The 22,565-nt window shown below is 56.7% G+C and overlaps 1 protein-coding gene across 3 annotated transcripts; it reads left to right on the forward strand.

Annotated features, from left to right (window-relative positions):
* Positions 1–549: 549 nt before the first annotated feature.
* On the forward strand, positions 550–21,017 carry TFCP2 (transcription factor CP2). Of its 3 annotated transcripts, none has more exons than XM_074929545.1 (15): positions 561–1,118; positions 7,630–7,781; positions 8,363–8,439; positions 8,873–8,978; positions 9,185–9,291; positions 9,944–10,096; positions 12,409–12,519; positions 13,315–13,403; positions 14,529–14,577; positions 15,083–15,176; positions 15,840–15,930; positions 17,937–18,043; positions 19,292–19,434; positions 20,090–20,141; positions 20,268–21,017. In XM_074929545.1, exons 1-15 carry the CDS (start codon positions 997–999, stop codon positions 20,303–20,305), a joined length of 1,491 nt encoding a protein of 496 aa, XP_074785646.1. In that variant the 5' UTR covers positions 561–996; the 3' UTR covers positions 20,306–21,017. The 3 variants fall into 3 exon arrangements, with proteins under 3 accessions (XP_074785647.1, XP_074785646.1, XP_074785645.1); XM_074929544.1 differs by having other exon boundaries at positions 564–1,118; positions 14,529–14,607; XM_074929546.1 differs by lacking the exon at positions 9,944–10,096 and having other exon boundaries at positions 550–1,118.
* Positions 21,018–22,565: the final 1,548 nt, after the last annotated feature.

Here is a 22,565-nt window from a genome sequence, read left to right on the forward strand (position 1 = left end):
GCCGGCTGAGACCGGCGCAACTCAGCGCACGTCCGAGCCGGGGCCGGGGCCGGGGCGCGAACCCGCGACCCTCCGGGAGGCGCCGCACGGACCCGAGCGCCTCACGCCGCGCCGCTCGCGCCCCGCCCACCGGCCAATCGCCGCGCGGCGAGCCCGGCGCGCAGCTTCCCATTGGCTAGTGCCTTGCGCGCGTCACCCGGCTGCGCGTGGTTCCCATTGGCTGGGCGCGGCGGAGGGGCGGGGCCTCCGTCCCGCTGGCGGGGGGGCGGGGGGTCCGCGGCGCCGCCGCCTCCATCTTGAGGGGGCCGCGGCCCGGGGCCCTCGGCGGGGCGGGCGCGGCGGGGGGCGGCCCTGCGGCGGGGCCGGGGGGCGCAGCACGGCGGGGAGGCGGCTCTGGGAGGAGCTCGGGGCCGTGGGGGCGGCCGCGGGCAGCCCCGGGGAGAGGTTTGGCCTTTGAGGGGATCTGGGGCCAGGACGGCCCCGGGGGGGTTCGGGGGGGCGGTAGGGCCCGGGGGTTCCCGCGGGGGGCAGCCCCGTGGGGGGGGAGGTAGGGCCCGGGGACTCCCCTGGGGGTGCAGCCCCTCGCACGGGGGGGTCCCGGTGCGTCTCGGGGTCCCCCGGCGGGGCAGTCTCTTGGGGGGGCTGAGGGGTTTGGGGGTCCCCGGAGGGTGAGGCCTTGCGGTGCTCAGGGCTAGTGTGGCCCCTTGGGGCGGGTCCGAAGGGCCGGGGGGGTGGCAGTGGGCTTGAGTCCCCTGCAGCGGGTCTTGGGGGTCCCTGAGTTAACCACGCCAGGAGAGGGTCCCCCGAGGGGTGCGGGGGGGGCTCGGCGCCCCCAGGACGGGGGAGCACGGCTGAGCCCCGCCGGGGAGCGAGCTTACGGCTCCACTGAGAGGGGCAACACACCGGGGCACCCACCGAGGAGCCCCCTCGCTGCCCTCCTCCACGGGGGACGCGGCCCCCTCGCCCGGGGCTTGCGCCCCGTGCCTCTGGGTGAGGATGGCCTGGGCGCTGAAGCTGCCGCTGGCGGACGAGGTGATCGAGTCTGGGCTGGTGCAGGACTTCGACGCCAGCCTGTCGGGCATCGGCCAGGAGCTGGGCGCTGGGGCCTACAGCATGAGGTAGGTGGGCTGCGGCGGCCACCCGAAAGGCTCCATCCTGCGCCAGGAAGAGGGACTGGTCACCTCGGGGGGATCGGGCTGGGCTGAAGAGCCCCAAAAGGTGCCTAAAGATGGGGGAGTGCTGCTCGCCGGCGCGTTTGGTGGCCGCAGCATCGCACCAGGGGACGGTTCAGGAGGGAGCGGGGTGCTGGGCTCCGGCAGCCACCCTGGGACGGGGTGCTGCCCGCTTGAAGTTGGGTGGAGTCGCAGGTGCGAGGAGCCTGTCGGCCGCTCAGGGCTTTGGGGGTCGCTGGGCAGCTGCTTCAGAGAGCAGATGCGCTCGAAGGCCCGGGGCTGTGCGGTGCCTGTGTTGCTCTTGGTCTTTGGCCTCCTGATGCCCTCAGACTGCAGGGAAATCATCTGATGGGGGATGTGGGGTAGAGGAGAACTTTGTAGAGTCGGGCTGTGGGTTGGACTCGATGATCCCGAGGGGCTTTTCCAACCTGAATGATTCTGTGACTTGGATTCAGGGTTAGTTCCGCGCTTCACTGCTCCTGGTTGGAAGAGCCCGTGACCAGTTGCTTTGGTTTTGTGTAGCACAGAGTAATCACCCCAGGAGCAGTACTTTGCCCTAATTAATTACCCTCCCTGAGGAGCACCAGCATGTTATTTTCAGGTCAGACTAGCTCCGTCCTTCTGACTGAGCTAAACTGGGAGCAAAGGAGAGGAGCAGGACCCCATGGGGTCAGACACCCTGTGCGTGTCTGCAGCGATTGAGTTCGGGACCTCGTGGCGTTTAATGTTCCAACATGTCACACGAGGATGCGGCCCATGCCCCGGGGATGGGTCCCAGCTCACTTCGCCGCTCTGCCCTCTTGATCCCAGCCCCGGCACCCAGCCGCCGAGCCGAGGCCCAGGCACTGCATCGTGCTCCCCATCTGAGAGCCACCAACGCCGCATCTCTGCCCGCGGGAGGTACCGCGGGGAAGCGCAGCCCATGGATGAGGTGTGGGGCTGGGCAGGGTCTGCTGAGTCGGTCTGCGAGCAGCCACGGGCTCCCCTGCCGCTGTCCTTCGTTAATTATCTCCATCGTGGGCTCGTGCAGATCCAGTGCCATCTGTGAGAGAGCTGCCTTGCTGTAATTTGGGGTGAGAGCTTTAGTAGTTCAAACGTGACTTCTGTTCCTCTTGTTTTCATCCTGGGATCGCCCTCAGCTGGAAGGGAGGATGAGATGGATCCCTCCACGCAGGCAGGTGGCAGGGAAAGGTCTGGAGGTTGGGGGCTGAAGTTAAGCCAGCCAGGAGGAGGGAAGTGCCACAGGAGGACGCATTGATGCGAGACTGGGGCTTTGTGAGGGGGCTGCGATTGGAGATGGTTAAAGTCAGAAATAAAAATGATTGTTCACGGTAAAACTTTTCCAGGGGAAGTGGAAAAGCAGCTCTTGTCAGCCAGCCTCTGTCTCTCCTTCCTTCCAGGGATGAGGAGAGACAGCGCTTTCCCAAAATTACCCCTGACCTCTCTTAGGATCTGTCACAACCTTTGGGATTTGTTTAATTGGAGTGTTTGGAAGAAAATCCCAAGTCCCAGTGGTGCGTGAGCTTGGCGTGAGCGTGTCCATCGCCCCTCCCGTCCAGAGCAGCAGCGAGTGCCGTGACCGGCAGCTCCAGAGGAGCTTCCTCCTTCACTACCTGCGCTGGGGCAGGGAGGGAGTTCCCAACGTGTGCCGGGGAGGTCCAGCTTCGCTTTGAGAGAGGGAGTTGTGAAGCTTTAAAGCTCCTTTTCCTCCCCTTTCCCCTTTGTTTTGGGTGAGGGGTCCTGAGCGCAAACGCTTCCCTCTCGGGGTGAGCGAAGGTGTCGTGGATCAGCTCAACGTGTGGACTCGTCTCTGTTGAGCTCAACCCACGCATCAAAGTTTTAATTGCACAGGGAAATCTTGCAGTGCTGAGCTTCGAAGGGGAGGGTCAGGCTGGACATGAGGAAATGTTTCAGGGAAGAGTGGTCAGAGAGTGGAACAGGCTGCCCAGGGAGGGGGGAGTCCCCATCCCTGGGGGGGTTTAAGGGCCGTTGGGATGAGCTGGGGGGGACGTGGGGTAGGGGAGAACTTTGTAGAGTCGGGCTGAGGGTTGGACTCGATGATCCCGAGGGGCTTTTCCAACCTGAGGGATTCTGTGAAAGCGTTCACATCCTTTCCCTACCACAGCTGACCCAGCTGGGCGCTGGTTTTCAGCGCCGGAGGTTTGAGGGAAGGTTTCCCAAGGCCGCGGCTCTGCGCGTCCTCGTGCCACACACCAGAGCGGCTGCAGAGCTTTTCCCCCGCGTTACCGGCGCAAAGGGGCTTCAAGCTCAGTGTCGGGGGCACGGTGGCTGCGCCGCTGCTCCCAGCCTGACCTGCCGCCGGGCTGTGCTCCCTGCGGGGCGCGCTCAGCCGTCTGAAACCCGACTCTCTTTTTCGGAGACTTCTCCTGACCTACGCTGCCCGTAAATAGAGCGTGTGCCCCCGTAGGTGAGCGTGACGACCTTCCTGTCCTGACATCTGACATTTTCTTTCCGTGTTGTGGGAAGGGGGGAAACGTTTCAACAGGCACCTCGGGTTTTGAGTGTGTTGGTGGCTTTTCTGTGCTTGCCCCGTGGGGGTTTTCTGCCTTCATCCCTTTTCCCTATGGAAGAGGCACGTTACTACCTCGGGAACGAGCGCTGGTAGGTGGCGGAGGATGATGAGGGTTGTTGCTTGGCTGGAAGCTTTTTCTTGTCGGAGTTGCACGGTGGGATTGTGCTTTGTGTTTGTTAACAAACCTGAGTCCTTGGCGTTACTGTTGTTCCCTGGAATTAAGTTTTTTTAGGAGAGCAGAAGTGGCTTTGGAGGCTTTTGGATGACATTGGCTGAATACTTCCATCCGCAGAGTGTTCCTGTAATTACTTTTTTTTCCTCTTTTCCAGAATATTCTCTCCCACCCCGGAACCAGAGGCCTTAAGTGCAGTGTCTTTCCCCAAAAACATGTTAAATTGCACAGTGAAATATTACTTTTTGTTAAAGGCAGGTGATGTCCCCAGGAGTTGCAGGAACTTCTCCAGGTGCCTTTGGAGCAGGGCAGGACCGTGTGTGAGTTTCTCTAAAGAAAAGATCTGCTGGTGGCAGCTTGGTTTGGCCACGCTGGGCATCACAGGGACGTTGCTCGTGGGATGTTGGTACCCGAAGGACTCGCAGCTTCCTGGCTCTCCTCAAACGACCCCCAGAATCTCTAGAACTTGGTGGGCGATGGCAGGGTTGGAGACCAGCAGGAGGGAAAATATGTGCTGCTGTGAATCGCCCTGCAGGCTGCGGCGTTTTGCTGCCCTTTGCAGGTTGTCATTCCCCTGGAGATGCCGCGCAGACACCAGGCCCAGGAGCTGTCAACCTTTCCCGTGCTGTTTTATAACCGTGTTGTCTCTAAATACTTAAATTTTTTATGGCACCCTCCAATGCATTTAGCTGACCCTGTTACCTGAGTCCTATTGCACAGACACGTAACAGCATCTGAAGGACCAGAGGGCCCAGCCGAGGGGCTCTTGGCAAAACCCGAGGCCGTTGCAGCGGCGAAGGGTCGCTCCCGCGCTGCTGCCAACCTCTCTGTGCCTGCAGGGCAGCACCCGAAGCAGCACTGCTTCCCCAGTAGCTGCTGGCAAAAGCACACCATCATTTGCTTGGTGATTATTCCTGATTAATTGAGTTGGACTCTTGTTCCAGAAATACAGGGATGCGACTACCCTAAGGTTGTTTTTTTTCCCCTTTTGCAGCTTGCAATAAAATGTGGGGTTTATGTTGTGGTTGTGCAGGGTCTTGGCAAAATCTAGAGGCTGGCTTTGGGGAGGTTTTGTGGGGACGGTGCTGCCGTCCTCAACAGGATGGTGTTGTGGCCACGGGGAGCTTCTGTAGCCCTGAAAAGCAGCTTTGGGACATTAGAGCGGATGGCAGTGCTGTGTAACGGGGCTCCAGCATCACCCGAGTGCTCTGCACTCACAGGAAAAATAAATTATGTTTTTGATACACTGGCTTTGCACGCGGGGAGGTCACAGCCGAGCTTTGCCTCTTTCTCACCCAGACTGTGCTTGTGTGACACAAAGCAAAAGAAAGAGCAAAAACCGGGGTGTCCCGAGGTCTGCAGAAGTGGGATTGAGGTGTCGTCGTGTCAAAGCCTGCAAGGAAGATGCGCGCTCGTGCGTGAGGGTGGGGAGCATCCTGCGTTTCTCCAGCTGCGGGGAGAATTTGTGCAGGGCGTAGCCTTTACATGAATTTCCCTGTCCCTCTGGGCGCAGCAGGTTAGTGCCGGTCTGCCCCCTCCTCGCGCTTTCGAACAGTAAGCGGTAACACCCGTGCTTTGTCCTGTCTCGGCAGCTGGCTCGTGTGAGGAGCCTTCTGTGGGAGGAAACCGCTGTTCCTTGGCTAATGAGATGGAGCTGCAGGGAAGTTCATCCTCCGGGTTGTGTAATTTACCTAATTGTGTACACGTGCCTTGATGCAAAGGCCGGGGCGTCCGCGCAGCTCTGTGTAACGTCCCGTACGGACGTTGGGGTTTGGGCAGGGAAGGGCTCTCCTGCTCGGGTCTGGGTGGCAGTGATGGGTGTTACATGCATGGTGTTGGAGCAAGGGGGGGTATTTAGTGTCTTGTGGCCAAAGGGTTAAAGCCCTGTTAGGGTGGGAGCTGGTATTTGGCCAGATAAGTCCAGTTTTTCCTTGGGAAAGGTTTTTAATGTTCAACTAAAGAAAAAAAACCCTGATTTAACTCCTTCCTTGCACATCCATGAGCCCAAAGCCTGTAACAGGAGGGGCAGGCAGCCTGACTTCATCAGGGCTTGGGGTGCTTGGCTACTGCCCTTGGAAGGGACCCGAACAGCTCTGTCCCTGCGTGTCACCTCGGGCAGTGGGGTGGCACTGCGTGGCCCCGGCAGCTGATTTGCAGCTCTGCAGTCGCATCCGTGCCGAAGCCGTTGCCCAGGCTCTGCTTTTGCTCCGGGCTCTGCTCGTGTGGATGAGTGGGAGGATGTTCTGGTCTGTGCACTACGGAGTGATTGCTCTTGGCCATTGTTATGGCTCGAAACAACTGCTGAGAGTCAGCTTCTGAAACAATTTCTATTAAATACATGTCCATAGGCTCAGGGGTATCGCTGGTGGTTTTTAATTTAATGTTATTCAGCAAGTTCTTGTTGCCACGTGGCTTTTTGAGTATGGAAAAGTGGAGACAGCGAGCTTTTTGTGTAATTGCAAAGACCTGGAGACATCCTTCTCCAGGGGAGAGTCGTTAGCACGGGGCTTGAACACCCTTGCTTTTCCCAGCCAACGCCAGGAGCAGCGTGGCAGCACCCAGAGGGTGCTGAGCCCAGGCTCGTGCCAGCTGGAGCTGCTGCTCTGTGGCACAACGTGGAGCTCCCGTGTAACTCATCTTCTACAACCTGACAGCCAGGAGGGAGCTTGGGCTGCTGCAGGTTAATGATGTGTGGTGAAGCCATCCAGGACAGTTCCCACTGTCCTTAAATGTCAGCCGGGCAGGAATCGTGGCGGATTTTGGCAAGAGGCAGATCAGAAATCTGGATCTGGTTTGTCCGGTGGCGTGGGCTGTGTCACCCATGACATGCGGCCTCTTCTGATCCCGGTGGCCATCCCCAGCGCTTGGTTTGGGTCAGGGCTGGCTGGTTGTGTGGTGCCCGGCACAAAGGGCCCTTGGATCTGGGGGCTGAGTTTGGAGAAAGCTGGGGGTGCACCTCCTGCTCTTTCCCTGTCAGAGCCTGCGGGGTTTGCTCCATCGAGATGGTCGCGTGCGCCATGCAGCAGGTTACAGCTGCGGGAGGGAGGGTTTGGTGCTCTGACCGTGCATCCCCCCTGCTCGGTGTACCCTGAGGTCTCTGCCTCCGCTTCGGGTGACACCCCTGTTCACTGGGGCAGTCGGGGGCTTTTATAAACACAGAGGAGGCGATGGCGAAAAAATTGGCAACCTTGACCTGAGCAAGACTTGAAATTCCTGCCAAGCCTCTCCTGGAGGGAAAATGAGCTCCTGACTGCTGTGCTTGGAGCAGGGGAGAGGGTTGGGGGCCAGTTTGGAGGTGGGGGTGAGCAGGCTGGTACCAGGCGGAAGAGGACGGGCATTTATCAGCACGACACAGATTCATTCTGCACGTCTATGTCTTTGCAGCAGCTCTGCGCTGCCGCACAAGTGGCGCAGGAGTTGCGCTGCCGGAGGAGCCGGGCTTTGGTCTGAAACACAAACTCTGTTGTCTCTTAGCTCTGAAGCAGGAGATGTGTGTTTTGGGTGGATAGCAAGGCTAACCTGAAAAAAGCTGTCCCAAGAGCGGGTGTCAGGCGCTCGCCACAGACTGCTTGGTCTGCTTTAACGCTCCTTTGCAGTTCTGCAGAGAGATGTCAGGGTCTGTGTTCTTTTTTTATTTTTTTTTTAACTAAAAAAAGCTCAAAGCTCTTCCTAGGAGGAGGAACTAAATACCAAACGCATCATCTCTCTGTAGCCAGAGCTGAAATGAATCTGTCTGACAAATCTCTTTGCAGCGACGTCCTTGCCCTGCCCATCTTCAAGCAGGAAGAATCAAGTTTGCCTCCTGAAAACGAGAATAAAATTCTGCCCTTCCAGTACGTGCTGTGTGCTGCCACTTCACCTGCCGTAAAGCTGCACGACGAAACACTCACCTATCTCAACCAGGGTGAGAGAAGCCCCGTGCCCTCCTCGGGCTGTGTGCTTCTTGTGTAAACTCCTTAAAAAATAAAATTCTGCCCTTGGAAATTTCCCCTTGGGAATGGAAAATGTCTCAGTGGTAAAGCTCCTGTTTGGAAGTGCCACCTACTTCACCTGTAGGTTTTAATTTCATTAAAATCTGCATGCTGTAAGGTGGTTCACTGGAGTGGCTGTGCTGGGGTGCTCTGCGGGGGGCGTTACAGGTTCAAGCTGTACCTGCTGCTTTCAGGTAGAACTGGAAGATCAGGGTTAGCGGCCAAAGCCGGGTGAAGCTTGTGTAATCGATTTCTCCCCTGTTCTTGGTCTTGGGTTAATAAGGGCAATTCCTGGAAAGTGCTGCTGTGAGAAGGGGAGAGTGTCCCTTCTTGGAAAGGGGCATCAGAACTGTGACTCTAATGGCTTGTGTGACCCCCCACGCACACTGGAACATGGCACGAAGATCAAGTGGCGTGTCTAGCGTGCCACAAAAAGAGGCCAAAATGCCAGAGGAAGGGCAGCACCGAAGGTTCATCCCTGACTAATCGTGGGGGGCCCTTGTCTTTCCCTCAGGACAGTCCTATGAAATCCGGATGCTGGACAACAGGAAAATCGGGGAGCTGCCAGAGATCAATGGGAAACTGGTGAAGGTGAGCAGAGAGCGTGGGGACGCGTGTCCGGCCGGGGCCATCCCCTGCCCTCGGGAGCCAGGAGCGAGGCCTTGCCGTGCGTTCCTGCAGCAGCCTCTGTGCCAGCGTGTGGGTTAGGTTGGACTTGGTTGGGGCCTTACTTTCCCTTTCCCCTTCTCCCACCTCGGTGAGACCAGCCTGGCTGGTGGGGCCCAGCCAGCCTCGTGGGGCCTGGGGTCAAGCCAAGAGGCAGTTGCTATTGGCTTAGCGTTCGGGAGCTGCCGCCTTCGCGCTTCTGTCCAAGGGTCTGTCTGAGCTTTCTTTTATTGCTTTGGCTCCTCCACGAAGCCTTCAGACCCCCCCGCTGCCCGCTGTGACTGGGAAATGCCTCGCAGCTTGCAGACTGGCAGGTTTCCTGGGGCAGCTCCCGGCACTGACTGTTTCTTCCCTCTAGAGCATTTTCCGGGTGGTGTTTCACGACCGGCGGCTGCAGTACACGGAGCACCAGCAGCTGGAGGGCTGGCGCTGGAACAGGCCTGGGGACAGGATCCTGGACATAGGTGAGTCCTCGTGGCAGCGCCAGGGCTGCAGGAGATGTGAGTGCCTGAGGTGCCTCCAGCTGAGCTCCTGGTCCCTTGACTTGAAGGGACAAACCGTCACAATTCTGAGCTTTGAGACACGGCTGGTTCTTCTGTACGTTCCCTGTGAATCTCTTCCTTCTCTTTCTGCTACAAACTGCAGCTTGTTCTTCGATGTGCCCCTACAGATATCCCAATGTCCGTGGGCATCATCGACCCTCGAGCAAACCCAACTCAGCTCAACACAGTGGAGTTTCTATGGGATCCTTCAAAGAGGACTTCAGTGTTTATCCAGGTAAAAGAGAAGTGGGCAAACTCCTGTGGTGGGGGTCGAGGGGAAAAAATAAGTTTTTCAAGGGGAAAGAAGATGGCTTTTTGAACTCAGCACTGAAATAGCAGCCAGATGCCACACTGGTAGAAGGGTGTCAGCTAAAATACACCCGAGCTCCTGCCTCAAGCAATGCAAGAGAGCAGCAGTTCATGTGTTGGCAAGGCACAGGCACAGCTGACCGCCAATAAGTTGTTTTACACATTTTTGTGGTCGTTTAGGTTTCATGATTTGGGTTTCCATCTTGCTTAGATGCTTTTGCACATCTCACCAACTGCCTAAAATACCTCTTAGAAGTCTGACCCTCCCGCCTGGAGTAACAGGCTGTGGCGTGCGGAGGCTGGGAGCTCTCTGCCCTGCTGATCCGGGCCTTGCTTCTGACATGAAGAGGTTGCAAAACTTGTTGAAGGAATGTGGCTCCACCTCTGCTGTGGCATCCCCTTAACTCCTTAATGCTGGGGGTACTTGCTGTGATCCCATCCCAGCTCTGTCTTTCACCCTTCTCACCAGGCTGCCCTTCCCATCAGTGCTGTCCTGGCTCCCACGAGGGGAACGGGCAGTTTGTGGTCGGTCAGACGTGGCAGAATTCCTGACGGTGGGATGCCTTCCCTTCCCCCAGGTGCACTGTATCAGCACGGAGTTCACCATGCGGAAGCATGGAGGAGAGAAGGGGGTTCCCTTTCGGGTCCAGATAGACACGTTCAAGGAGAACGAAAACGGGGAGTACACGGAGCACCTGCACTCAGCCAGCTGCCAGATCAAGGTCTTCAAGGTACCTCAGCCCCTTGGTGGCCTTTCCCTGCTGGGAAACAAACTGGGAGTCAGTCCCAGTTCCTGCTGCAGCCACAGTGGACATTGTGGGTGCAGGGCCGTGGCTGAGCTTGCCCACAAAAGGGCCTTTCGGTCCTTCTGGTCTCGTGTTGCCGCTCTCCCTCCTTCCCCTCTGTCAGTCGAGTCTGGATGCTGTGGAGGCTACAAAACCAGTAAGCCAAGAACAGGGAGAACATGGGTTGTGTTGCCTCTAAAACCTCCCACGTTTAGTCTTGAGTCTTTTATCAGCTTGGGAGATCCTCCAAGGAGCTTTGGTGTCTGTCTGAACTCCTCGCTTTATTATTACCTGTTGCTGATGCTTCGTCTGCATCTGGAGCTCCGTCTGCATCCAGCCCCTGCAGCAGCTCAGGCGCCCGGGCCCTGCTGCACATCGTTTGCGGAGACCCGAAGCCGTGACCCGGCGGCCGCAGCCGCAGCACTGGGGGTGCCTGAGGAGGGTCGGTGCCGCAGCAGCGCTGCGGGGGTGGCTCTGCGGGGAATAAGCAGGGACACGCCGTGCCCACGCTGTCTGGAATGCTGAGGTTGCCTCCGTGACCCCATCCTGCCCAAATTCCTGTCAGGGGCTCCTCTTTTCTCCACCTTCAGGGGTGTTTGGCACACGTCGGGGTCGGTTCCTGGCCGGGCGCTGCTGCTGCTTTGCCGTGAAGGTGCTGCAGGGTGTCAGGCAGCATCCCCCGCTGCTGGTGACTTGGCACCTTTCCCTTTCTCTCTCTCCTCTTTTGCCTCTTTGGATTATAAGGTTTGGAAGGCAGGAGCGTGATTTGTTAGGGCGGTTTGAACTCGGGCTGGTGTCTCGAGGCAGATTGCAGGTGGCTGGAGAGTTGGGAGCTCAGGGATGAGGCTGGTCCCAAACAGGCACCAGGAGGATTGTGAGGTTTTGAGGCACCTGTTGCTGTGTTTCTCCTGAGCTTCAGCTCTGTGCCCGGCTGTGGGTTTTCTTGGGTTGTTTTGGTTTTTTATTTTGGCTCTGCCCTTGAACCAGGAAAACCCAAAGTGGTGAAGCTGTGGCAGCAGGGCACAGTCTCCCTGCAGAGGATGATCTCAGCTGTTCCTGGGGCTCGCCTGACACTCCTGGGTCAGGGCTGCTCTTTGGGTGACGGACTCATCGCCAGGCCTGTGTTTCTCTGTGCCCCTGTGAGATCTGCTCGCCACAGGGTGTCCTTTGTGGGTTTAACATGATTCAGGCTCCTGCCCTGCTCTTTCCTTTCTCCCCTCTGCCCCTCAAAGCTGGGAGTGTTTCGGTGCTTTCAGAAGAGCTACTGAGGGGCCCTTACCCACACTCATGGGTGTCTGGAGCACACAGATCCTTTCCACCTGCTGGAAGCTCCGACTGTGGAAAGATAAGAGCAACCATTAGACTTTCATGGCAGAAACTGCCTAATCCAGCCCCAGCTAAGCAGCACCTCCTTGCCCAGCTGGGAGCATGGTGGTGACTTGTTCAGGCCTCAGCTTTGCTGTCCAGAGGAAAAGAAGTTTGGGGATTTAGAGCTTGAGGGAGCAGGAGGGCTGTGGTCAGTCCTAACGTGTCCCCGCGGTGCCATGGGTGCGCTCAGGAGACACCTGCGTGTTGGCAGGCAGCCGTGTTGGTCCACCAAGGCCAGGTTCCTTCCGCATGTGCGCGCAGGCAGAGGCCGTGCGCAGCCAGGTTTTAAGGGAATTTCTTTTGGGTTCTGCTGAGGGGAGTGCTGGGATAGCTTTGGTTATTATAGTGGCACAGTCACTGCTTTCCCTGGGGCTGTGAGCGTTTGATAAAGGCAGCAAGTCAAATCTTAATCTTATGTATGAGAAAGTGCTGGGTTTTTCAAGGCCGTGGCAAAGGCAAGGACATAATTGAGCACTCTCCTGTTCTGGTGCAGTTTGTGCCACTGAAGGGCCGCGTCTCGAAGTGGTTGATGAAAGTGCAGGAGATGCAGCTCAGGTACGTGACACCAGAAACTGGCCTTTGTGCCCTCAGAGCCAGCATATGCCGTCGGGAGAAGTTTATTCTGAAAAGTGTTTCACCTCCTTGTTCTGGGCCCCATTTTAGGGGCGTGGGTAGATAAGGGTATTGGGGTTATTACAGAAATGATGCTGTCACCATAAAATCTCTGTGCAGATAGTCCCAGCCCTCTTCCTTTTCCCTCTGTAAAGCAACAAGTGGGTGAGTGGAAGGATGAGTCACCTTTTCTGGTTCTTGCATTTCTTGCACATCTATCCAGCCGCCTGCTTCTGCCCTTCCTCGCTGCTATTCTAACAGAAATATCTCCCTTCCAGCCCAAAGGAGCTGACCGGAAGCAGAAGACGGACAGGGAGAAGATGGAGAAGCGAACACCTCACGAGAAGGAGAAGTACCAGCCCTCCTACGAAACCACGATACTTACGGAGGTGGGATGCTCTTTCATGCAGCAGCTGGCATCGTTCTTTCCATGAGAAGTGCTTCACCTCGCTTGCAGGTGGCGAGGAACTGCCTGTTCTGCTGTGAAACCTTTGGCCAAGTTGTTGATAGCTGCAAGACAAAAGCAAGATAAATTTTGTAGGCAGAGGAGTTATTTTGTACCAGACCCGAAAAAGGGCTCTTGTGCCTGGGAATATGATGGTTTTTCCCCCACTGTAATAGATCATCTAATTTACTTCTCCCTGCAAACTTCATTTTGTCCATGTGGCAACTGGCCACCGAGGTTGTGAGCTGGCAGAAAACCCCGTTGTTTCTTCCTTATGCGAGTGGAAAGTGTCGGTCTATTAAAGTGCGACCGTCTGAGGGGTTGGTGCTGAGCAGCCCTGGGGAGGGGGCCCTCATCCTGCTCCAGGGGGATCTGGGGACACTGGTCAGTGCCCAAGTCAGGCTGGAGCTGTGGCAGGACTTGCTGCAGGGAGGTGCCTGGGCTGGCGGACCCTGTGTGTCAGCCCCATGCCAGAGGAACAGTTTACATCTCAGATCTCACTGTGTTTGAATTTTGTGGTATTTTTTTTCAGCCTTTTGAGATGAAGAATCACTAACTCTAAGCTTCACGACCATCTGCAGTGAATTGGCCTGGCTTCTTTTAATCCTCTACTTTATTCTTTATTTCTGTTTCATAGTCAGTTGTCAGTCAGCAAATAGCTGTTAACCTGTGCTGACCAGAGCAGACGTGTGTCTTTGTTCAGTGCAATCCTGTGACTCTTCTGGGTTTTCCTTCCTAGTGTTCTCCCTGGCCAGAGATAACGTACGTCAATAACGCGCCGTCCCCTGGCTTCAACAGTTCCCACAGCAGCTTCTCCATTGGCGAAGGGTGAGTGTGGGGGAGAGGCCCCCTGTCGAGTTCTGCCTCGTGCGGGCGATTGGTGTGTCTGAGCTGGCAGTGGAAGGGGCAGGCCCGGTTCTGGGGTGTACAGTGGGATGGGAGCAGCCAAAGAGGCTGCGTCAGTCGGGGAAAATCAAATAAAAGCCCTTTGAAGATGAGCGGTGTTAACAATCCTGGCTGAGGCAAAGCTGGGCTCTTGCACGAGTTTTGAGCGGCAGTTCAGCTTCCAGCCTGCTTGGCTCTGCCTTCCCAGCCAGCAGTGTGCCCAGGGGGCCAAGGAGGGCAATGGCATCCTGGCTTGTACCAGCCCTGGCGTGGCCACAGGGACAGGGAAGGGATCTGAGCCCTGGGCTCGGCACTGGGGAGGCCGCCCCTCGCTGAGGGGGTTCAGTTCTGGGCCCCTCACCCCAAAAAGGCCATTGAATGACTCGAGCGTGGCCAGAGAAGGGCAACGGAGCTGGGGCAGGGTCTGGAGCACAGGTCTGCTGGGGAGCAGCTGGGGGAACTGGGGGGGTTCAGTCTGGAGAAGAGGAGGCTGAGGGGAGACCTCCTGGCCCTCTGCAACTCCCTGCCAGGAGGGGGCAGAGAGGGGGGATGAGTCTCTGGAGCCAAGGCCCCAGCGCCAGGCCCCGAGGGAATGGCCTCAAGCTGCCCAGGGCAGGGTCAGGCTGGCTCTGAGGAAGGATTTCTGTGCAGAAGGGGCTGTTGGGCGTTGGAATGGGCTGCCCAGGGCAGGGGGGAGTCCCCGGGATCCCTGGGGGGGTTGAAGAGTCGGGCTGACCCGGCGCTGAGGGATCTGGGGGAGTTGGGGGGGGTCAGGGGGAGGTTCATGGTTGGGCTGGAGGAGCTTCAGGGGCTTTTCCAACCCGGATGATTCTGGGATTCCCACCTCGTGTGAACACGCCAGCGTAAGCCGTTCGTTCTTGCAGAGTGTTGCTCTGCTCTGCAACAATGACAGCATTGCCCCAGCCATGTAGCTGCGTGTCCTTGTTTTTTGGTGATCTCGGTCCTGGGGTTTGGTGGGTGGGGGGTGCAGCCCGCCAGGGCCCCGTGCCGGCAGGGGAGGAGCAGCTCTCACCTCGTGTTCTGCTCTCTCTGCCTCTTCCCCCCCAGCAATGGCTCTCCGAACCATCAGCCCGAGCCACCCCCTCCAATCGCAGATGTAAGTCACACCTCAGAGCTTATGCTTGTGGTAAGGACAGTGCACAGGTCAGAAAATGGGATTTGGGGATGGAGCGGGGGCGGGTTTGGGTGTGGTTGTAGTTTGTTGGGGAAGGGACTGCTCTAGTTTAACATCTTGGGGGAGATATAACTTCTTTTTGACTCCTAGTTGGAAAAAGAGGTGACGGGGTGAAAAATGTCCAGTACAGCGATGCAGAGCTGTGAGCAAGCTTTTTGTAGCTCGCTATGACCTTTACTTATTGCCTTGATCTTCACTGTGCCTTTCCCCTTTGCTTCCTTCCTCCTTCTCTGTCCCTCTGAAGCCTTTCAAATCAAAACCTGTCCAGGCTGCAGCCTTTGTTGTGCGTGTGCTGTGAGCCTGGCTCACTAGGGTCTCGATTTAAGGCTGTGATTATAAACACTGACAGCTGACCTGTGCTCATTCCTCAGTGGAGACGCTTCCGCGTCACCTCTGAGGTTGTGACCCTTCTTTTCCTACATTGCAGAACCTCTTGCCCACCAGCACCCCCCAGGAGGCCCAGCAGTGGCTGCACCGAAACCGATTCTCCACATTTTCTCGGCTTTTCAGAAACTTCTCAGGTAGGTTACGACATCCCCTCCGTGTCTGCTGCTTCTCAGTGCTGAGTTGTTCGGCCTCCTCTTGCTCCTGAGGCCACCTTCATGTTACTGTTGCAAATGTAAATGTTTTAAAACACAAATATAAATGTTTTAAAATGCAAATAGAAATGCTTTCAAAAATCTGGTATTTTTTTGTGACACAATAAAACGTGGCTCCCTGAAAGCTGTCTTCATTGTTTCTCACCTCGCTCTCAACTGGCAAAATAGTGAGGACCGGCGTGGTTTCTCTTCCAAAAGCTCGCAGCAACTTCTGATCTTAAAACAAACTGAGAAATGCTGATCTGGGGGAAAGAGCTGAGTGTAAAGAAACACTTTGCATTTCTTTTCCTCGCCTTCCCTGGTGATATGGCCTCTGTTATCCAGGGTCACCAAGGCACCGGACAGCCGGCTGTAAATGATAATACAGGGCCCGGGGTTGTACCCAAACACACTCTTGCAAAACCAGTCTACAAAAAAATCTTGCAAGTGTCCTTCTAGGGGAGGTTGTTGGCAGAAGCGATTTGGGAATGGGGTGTGAGCTCTGCGAGCAGGAGGAGGGGGACCCGACACAGCCCAGAGCCACCCATCCCGGACATTTTGGGCTGGATTGTGTGACTCTCTCCTTTTTGATGTTTAAAACTGTAGGTGCAGACTTACTGAAGCTGACCAGAGAAGACGTTATCCAGATCTGTGGCCCTGCAGATGGCATCAGGCTCTTCAATGCGTTAAAAGGACGGTACGTTGTTTGCTAAAAGCTGATTGTGGATGGGAGGTAAATTGTATTTGTTTTAGCCTGTTTGCTTGGCTCTTGCTATTAGAGAGAAGAGCATTTCATTAACCTTCCTGAACCTCTTTCAGTCACATTTGATAAGTTAGCCAGCAGGGCAGCTGCTCCAGAGACAATTTGAGGAAGAAAATCCATGTGGGGGAGAAGCGTTAGAAATGATCTTACCCTTTGAGTGTCAGAGAACTGAGCCACAAACCAGAAGGTCCTGGTCATACAGTACTTGTTTCCTCGGTCCTCTGAACCACCTCAGAGGAATATCCCTTTGCACCTTTCCCTGAAGAAGCAGGGACTGGTGTATTACTGCCCGTCTGCAGCCGGGCAGAGGCGCAGCGGGGGGGGGTGTGCTGTGGCCCAGAGGGAGGGTCCAGGGAGGCATCGGGGCAGGATGGGGCATGTTCAGGGGGTTAATGTGCTGCAGATGGCTCCAGAGATAGTGGGGAAAGGCCTTTGACACTGTTGCCCACAGCATTCTTCTGGAGAAACTACCTGCTCGTGGCTCAGATGGGCACAGGCTTCACTGGGTCAAAAACTGGCAGATGGCCGGGCCCAAAGGCTTGTGGGGAAGGGAGTTAAGTCCAGTTGGTGGCCAGTCACGAGTGCTGTCCCCCAGGGCAGGGTTTTGGGGCCGCTCCTGTTTAACATCTTTACTGATGCTCTAGAGGAGGGGATCGAGTGCCCCCGCAGTCCATTTGCAGATGACACCCAGCTGGGTGGGAGTGTTGATCTGCTCGAGGGTGGGGAGGCTCCGCAGAGAGACCTGGGCAGGCTGGAGCGCTGGGCTGAGCCCAACTGGGGGAGTTTCACTGAGGGCAAGTGCCGGGGGCTGCCCTTGGGCCACAGCAACCCCCAGCAGGGCTACAGGCCTGGGGAGGAGTGGCTGGAGAGCTGCCGGTCAGAGAGGGGCTGGGGGGTGAGAATGAGCCAGAGTGTGCCCAGGGGGCCAAGGAGGGCAACGGCATCCTGGCTTGTACCAGCCCTGGTGTGGCCACAGGGACAGGGAAGGGATCTGAGCCCTGGGCTCGGCACTGGGGAGGCCGCCCCTCGCTGAGGGGGTTCAGTTCTGGGCCCCTCACCCCAAAAAGGCCATTGAATGACTCGAGCGTGGCCAGAGAAGGGCAACGGAGCTGGGGCAGGGTCTGGAGCACAGGTCTGCTGGGGAGCGGCTGGGGGAACTGGGGGGGTTCAGTCTGGAGAAGAGGAGGCTGAGGGGAGACCTCCTGGCCCTCTGCAACTCCCTGCCAGGAGGGGGCAGAGAGGGGGGGTGAGTCTCTGGAGCCAAGGCCCCAGCGCCAGGCCCCGAGGGAATGGCCTCAAGCTGCCCAGGGCAGGGTCAGGCTGGCTCTGAGGAAGGATTTCTGTGCAGAAGGGGCTGTTGGGCGTTGGAATGGGCTGCCCAGGGCAGGGGGGAGTCCCCGGGATCCCTGGGGGGGTTGAAGAGTCGGGCTGAGCCAGCGCTGAGGGGTCTGGGGGAGTTGGGGGGGGTCAGGGGGAGGTTCATGCTCGGGCTGGAGGAGCTGCAAGGGCTTTTCCAACCCAGACAATTCTGGGATTCTGTGGATCAGCCGCGCTGTGCTGGGGGAAGGGCACAAAGGACAGGAGACTCTGCTGGCTTTTGCGCTGCAGAATGAGGCTCTGAATGAGAAGGAGCGTGTGTGTTACCAGCAGAGCTCGCTCTGAACTGGGGCTGCTCTGTCCTCAGGAGGGAACTGTCCGATTTAGCTGCTCAGTAGCCAGCTGGCACCCTGTCCTCACGCCGATTTCATCCCCTTCTCGAAAAAACCTTTGCTGCATCAGCAAGGTGGGGACAGCCACCATTGTTACGCTGTGAGATGAGTTTGTCCATCTCCCCTTTTCCTTCTGAGGATACTGGGGAGGGAAGAGCACCAGCAGAGTGTCGGGAACTAGAGGTGTCCTTGAGTAAATCCCATGGCCTTCACTCACTGCTCTGTCCGTAGGATGGTGCGGCCCAGACTGACCATCTACGTGTGTCAGGAGTCCCAGCAGCTGAGGGACCTGCAGCAGAAGCACGAGGACAGGGACACAGTGACCAGTACTTTTTTTGGTAAGGGCTTCAAAGCCTGGCTGGGTGTACGTGGGCTTGGGTTGCTGCCGATAGGGCAAGGGGGAAAATAATAACAGCCAGGGGGGTTCAGCAAACAGAGATGTGGTGGGGGCTGGTTCCAGCCCCACTGCTGCTGCCCCTGATCCCTGTGTCCCCACACCACTGCCCCATGGGTTTTGGGCTGGCAAAAGGCCCTTCTTGCAGCTGGGGCTGCTCACAATACCAGAGCCCCCCTGAGCCTGCACAGCAGCTCCGAGAGGGTCTGTGGCTTCTGTTTTCAGCTCCCACACCTGGTGTTGGCTGCTGATATTCTTGTCTCTCCACTGCAGAGGGGCTGCAAGCTCACCTGCGAGCTTACCCGCAACCTAACACAGGCTCTGCTCACAGATCAGGGGGTTCTGCACGCTCTCGCTCAGCAAAGGTGCCAAAAGATCGCGGCAAACCCTTTTTACTTGCCCTGGTCCTACCCAGCCAATCTTTTTCTCCTTGCCCTCCAAATGGGCAGCTGCAGAATCTGACTGTCAGCATGTTGCCTGCTCTGAGCCGACAAATGATAGCTTCTGCGAGAATCCAGCACTGCTCAGACAACAATGAGTGACCTACATTTGTGGAGCAGCCAGGCGCCGGTTTATCCACCTCCGTGATTGGAGCGGCAAGTGCAAAAGCAAAGAGCTCTCAGCCTTTCCTTGCCCTGCTCCAATTCGGATCCTCCTGCTTTCCCCCCCCAGGACCTGCCTTGTGGGAGTGGGGGAACAGGGAAGGTGCTGGGGTGGCATTTCCATCCTGCTGGGATTGAAAACCACCGAGAAGGGTACAAAAAGCTGCTCGCCTGATGCTAGTTGGACTAGAAGCTTTTTTGGGGCAAGGACTGCGTAAAGGCAGAGTGAGTGTCGCAGGACGTTGATGACAGCCAAGTTACTGCGGAGCTGCTGCTTGTGTAGCTCAGGGCATGTGGCAGCCGTGTAGCAAGAGCAGCCCCCAGCCACGCTGCAGTTGCACGTAGAGTTAGTGCTTGGGCTTGGGAAGAGTCGGGCGCAGCAGAGCGGGCGTTTAACCCTCCACAGACGGGTTGGGCTCGGTCCCTTCCCGATGGGGCTGCGTGTTCCCGGGCAGAGCGCAGGCGGGTCGGGGCGCTCCTCGGAGCCCCTGCTCCCTGGGCTGGGGTCCGTGGCACCAGCTGAAGCCTCTCTGCATCCACCTTGTCGGCGTCGAAGCTGCTCTTGGCTGTAAGAGTTGTTCTCCTTGCAGTGTACCACGCTATTTATCTGGAGGAACTGACGGCGGTGGAGCTGACGGAAAAGCTGGCCCAGCTCTTCAGCATCTCCTCCCAACAGATCAGCCAGATTTACAAGCAAGGTCCGACGGGGATACACGTGCTGATCAGTGATGAGGTAACAGCCTCTGGCTGCTCCTTGTTTTCAGCCTCTTGCACCATGTTGCTTCAGCTGGTTCCTGTCTGTGCTCTGAGCTGCGCTGTGGAGGTTGTGCAGGACCCAGGCCAGGTCTTCAGGAAGGGCCCTGCTCAGTCACCTCCGGCTTCCGAAGAGTCAAAGTGAATTGTTGAAGCCTGTAGAGCCAAGGGTGTTGGTGCTTGGGGATGCAGCTCTGCTGCCAGGGGCACCTCACTTAAACCCCTGAGGTTTATCAAGCTTGAACGGCTCTCCCTGAGCAAGTCCAGGCTGTGTGCACACCCTCCTTCATGCTTGGGTTTCTTCTATCTTTGCTCTAAAAACAGGGAGGGGAATTGCTGCAGGCAGACTTTGCTTCCAGACCTGCATCCCAGAATCCAATGGTTTCTCTCTCGGTTTGCTGGTTCAGACCTTCACTTCTGGAGAGCTGGAGGAAGGAATAAATATTTATGGCTGGTGCCTTTCCTACCTCCCAGAGCACTGAGCTCCTGCCTCAGAAGCTTCTGGCCCTTTTGTACTCCAAATCTCCGCTCATCGCTGAGTGGCAGAGCATGAAGCCTTCACTGAGGGCTGTGAAGCACTTCTGCTGTGTTTAACTACAGCCTCAGCCTGAGCTGGCTTTTGTGGCTTCTTTCAGATGATACAGAACTTCCAAGACGAATCCTGTTTTGTTCTGGACACCATGAAAGGTGCGTAAATACCCAGGCTCTGTCTTGTATTCCCCTTCCATGCTTCTTGGGGAGCTCTTGGATCCGCTCAACCCAGTGGATTCCTTGGCTGTTACAGGTGGCTCACGAGCTTTGCTTCTTTTACAGCTGAAACCAATGATAGTTACCACATCATCTTAAAATAGGAGGGGACAGGGTGAGGGACACCCGCCATCCTCTCGTCGGCGCATGAAGACCCTTCACTTCCAGCACAAGGACACGAGCAGAGATCTGGAAACGCCTGGGCACCCTCTGGAAAGACCCCGAGCTGGTGGTTGCTCGGCTGTCTTTCTTGCAGGGCACCTCCTTCCTCTGGTGGCATCTAAACGGCCGCTGATGGTCACGTGCTGCTTAACTGCTGGAGCTCTGAGGCTGAAGTTGCCAGGTTGCACACTCGGTAGAAATTTGCCATTGGGACCTAAGACCTGCGTGAGGGCTTTTTCTGTGGCAGGTGTGCTCGGCTTTTCTGAGAGGCATCAGCTCCCGTGATGCTTGCAGGTTGGCAAGAGAGCATGAATTAAACTGGCCCAGCAAAGCCAGCTAGCCCTCAGGCACGTGCTGAGCTGAGCAGGTCTCGCGTACGCTGTGTACTGCGCTGATGGAGTGGTAGGCTAGGGCTGGGATTTTCTTAAAAGATTTTATTAAGCTTTCATTTAATATTACAATGCATCTGTTAGACAACATTGGTGACTTCGTTTTTCTCCTCTCCCTCCAGCCCGAAAATGGGGGTGGCTGTGCGGGTGCGGGTGTGGTGCCGCCCTTCCCTGCGCGCGTCAGGTCTTTGTCTGCAGATTTAGTTGTGTAAAGCTGGAGCAAAACGTGGAGTGAAGCGGAGTTGGATAAAGAAATAGTTGACTAGCCTGGTCTGTGGGATTCTTTTCTGCATGTTTTAGGGAGGGGGGAAAAAAAAGAATTCGCTACCAGATGAAAACATTGAGTGATGTCTACCTGCTGCCTCGTTCTCTGCCCCTGTGGCCCCCAGCCCAGCCTCTGAGGCTGCCCCAGCACTGGCGTAGCCCTGCCTGCACCAAGGGGGAGGTGGACAGCAAGTTCAGAGGGGTTTTGAAAGCCCCTGGACTTGATGGTGACTAAAGTGCCTCCGTGCAGGCTTCTGGGACAGCAGTGAAGGATCTGGCCATGGATCCTACTCCCCATCCGTAAGATCCCCCAGTAGAGGCTGAGATGCCTGGGGTGACGCCTGCCTCGAACCATCAGCGCTACCTGAGAACATTTCGAGCCAAAAACTAGGGGGAAAAAATACAACATAAAGCAGGACTCTTTATTTTTAAATAAAGCTGCAACGAGATGCAGCCCCAGGCAGGTGATGCGGGTCCTGGCTCAGGTGAGGGAGGGCTGTGGGGTGAGTTGTGACGGCCACATCCCTGCTGCTAAACTACCAGCTGCTCCTCTGTGTTTGTAAAGCCATAAAAGATTCTGTTCCCATCTTCCTTGGCCAGCTGTCATTGTCTTGGAACTGCAGTCAAAATACCTAACACAAATTAGAGCTGGGTCAGTCCTGGCCCAATCTTTGCTTGCACTGGCTGAGATCCCCGTGACCCGGTCCTGGTGCAGAGGGCCCCGGAGTGTCCCCGTCTCCCTTCCCTGGCACATGTGATGCTGCTCGGCACCTGCTCTCCCCAGTGCTGGAGGCGGGATGTAGGGCAGCAGCTCCCCAAAACCGTTGTTCAGGACTGGGGTGGCTCCCCCTTTCCCCCAAAATCACCTCATAGGATATCTATCCCCTTCCAGGGCTGGCTAGCGTCAGGGCTGGCGAGGAACTGGAGGGTTAATCCTGGGGAACGGTCAGAGCCAAGCGCTGTCAGAGGGTGCCCGGGATCCTCCCCACAGCGTCACCTTGGGGGTCAAAGCCTTTGGCCAAAGGCAACGGCTGGCGGCTGGCCATTCCAGCGGGAAGGAGGAGGAGGAGGAGGCTGCTTGGTCTCCTCCCCTGACTTGGCCACAGCTCGCTTCTCTTAACTCTGGAGCAGAGAGACAAGCATGCCCCAAGCCACGGGTCCTGCCCTGACCTGCCAAAGTCTCGTAAATCGGTCAAGGATAAAGATGCCCAGGAAAAAAAAAAAATAAAAATTGAATAATTTTGCTCATTTATGACCGCTGGGGAGCGGCCGGACTGCGAGCTCCACAGCCCGAGGATCTCATGTTCAGCTGCTCGCCTTCTGCACAGTTTGGTACCTCTGGTGATGAAGATGACAGCGTATTTTAATCCTGTTTTTTTCCATTAATATGCCAGAAGTGCGATGGACTCGGACAGTCATGACGTGGGCTCAGTCAACTTCTTGTATTGGTGTTGCTGGGTGCGTGCAGCCAAGTTTGATCCATCGAATGAGGGAAACGGCGGCAAAGTGATTTGTTGCATGTGGCAACTCGGGGAGGAGAACGGAAACC

This window comes from Athene noctua, chromosome 30 (assembly GCF_965140245.1).
Source record: "Athene noctua chromosome 30, bAthNoc1.hap1.1, whole genome shotgun sequence".
Taxonomy (NCBI): Eukaryota; Metazoa; Chordata; class Aves; order Strigiformes; family Strigidae; genus Athene; species Athene noctua.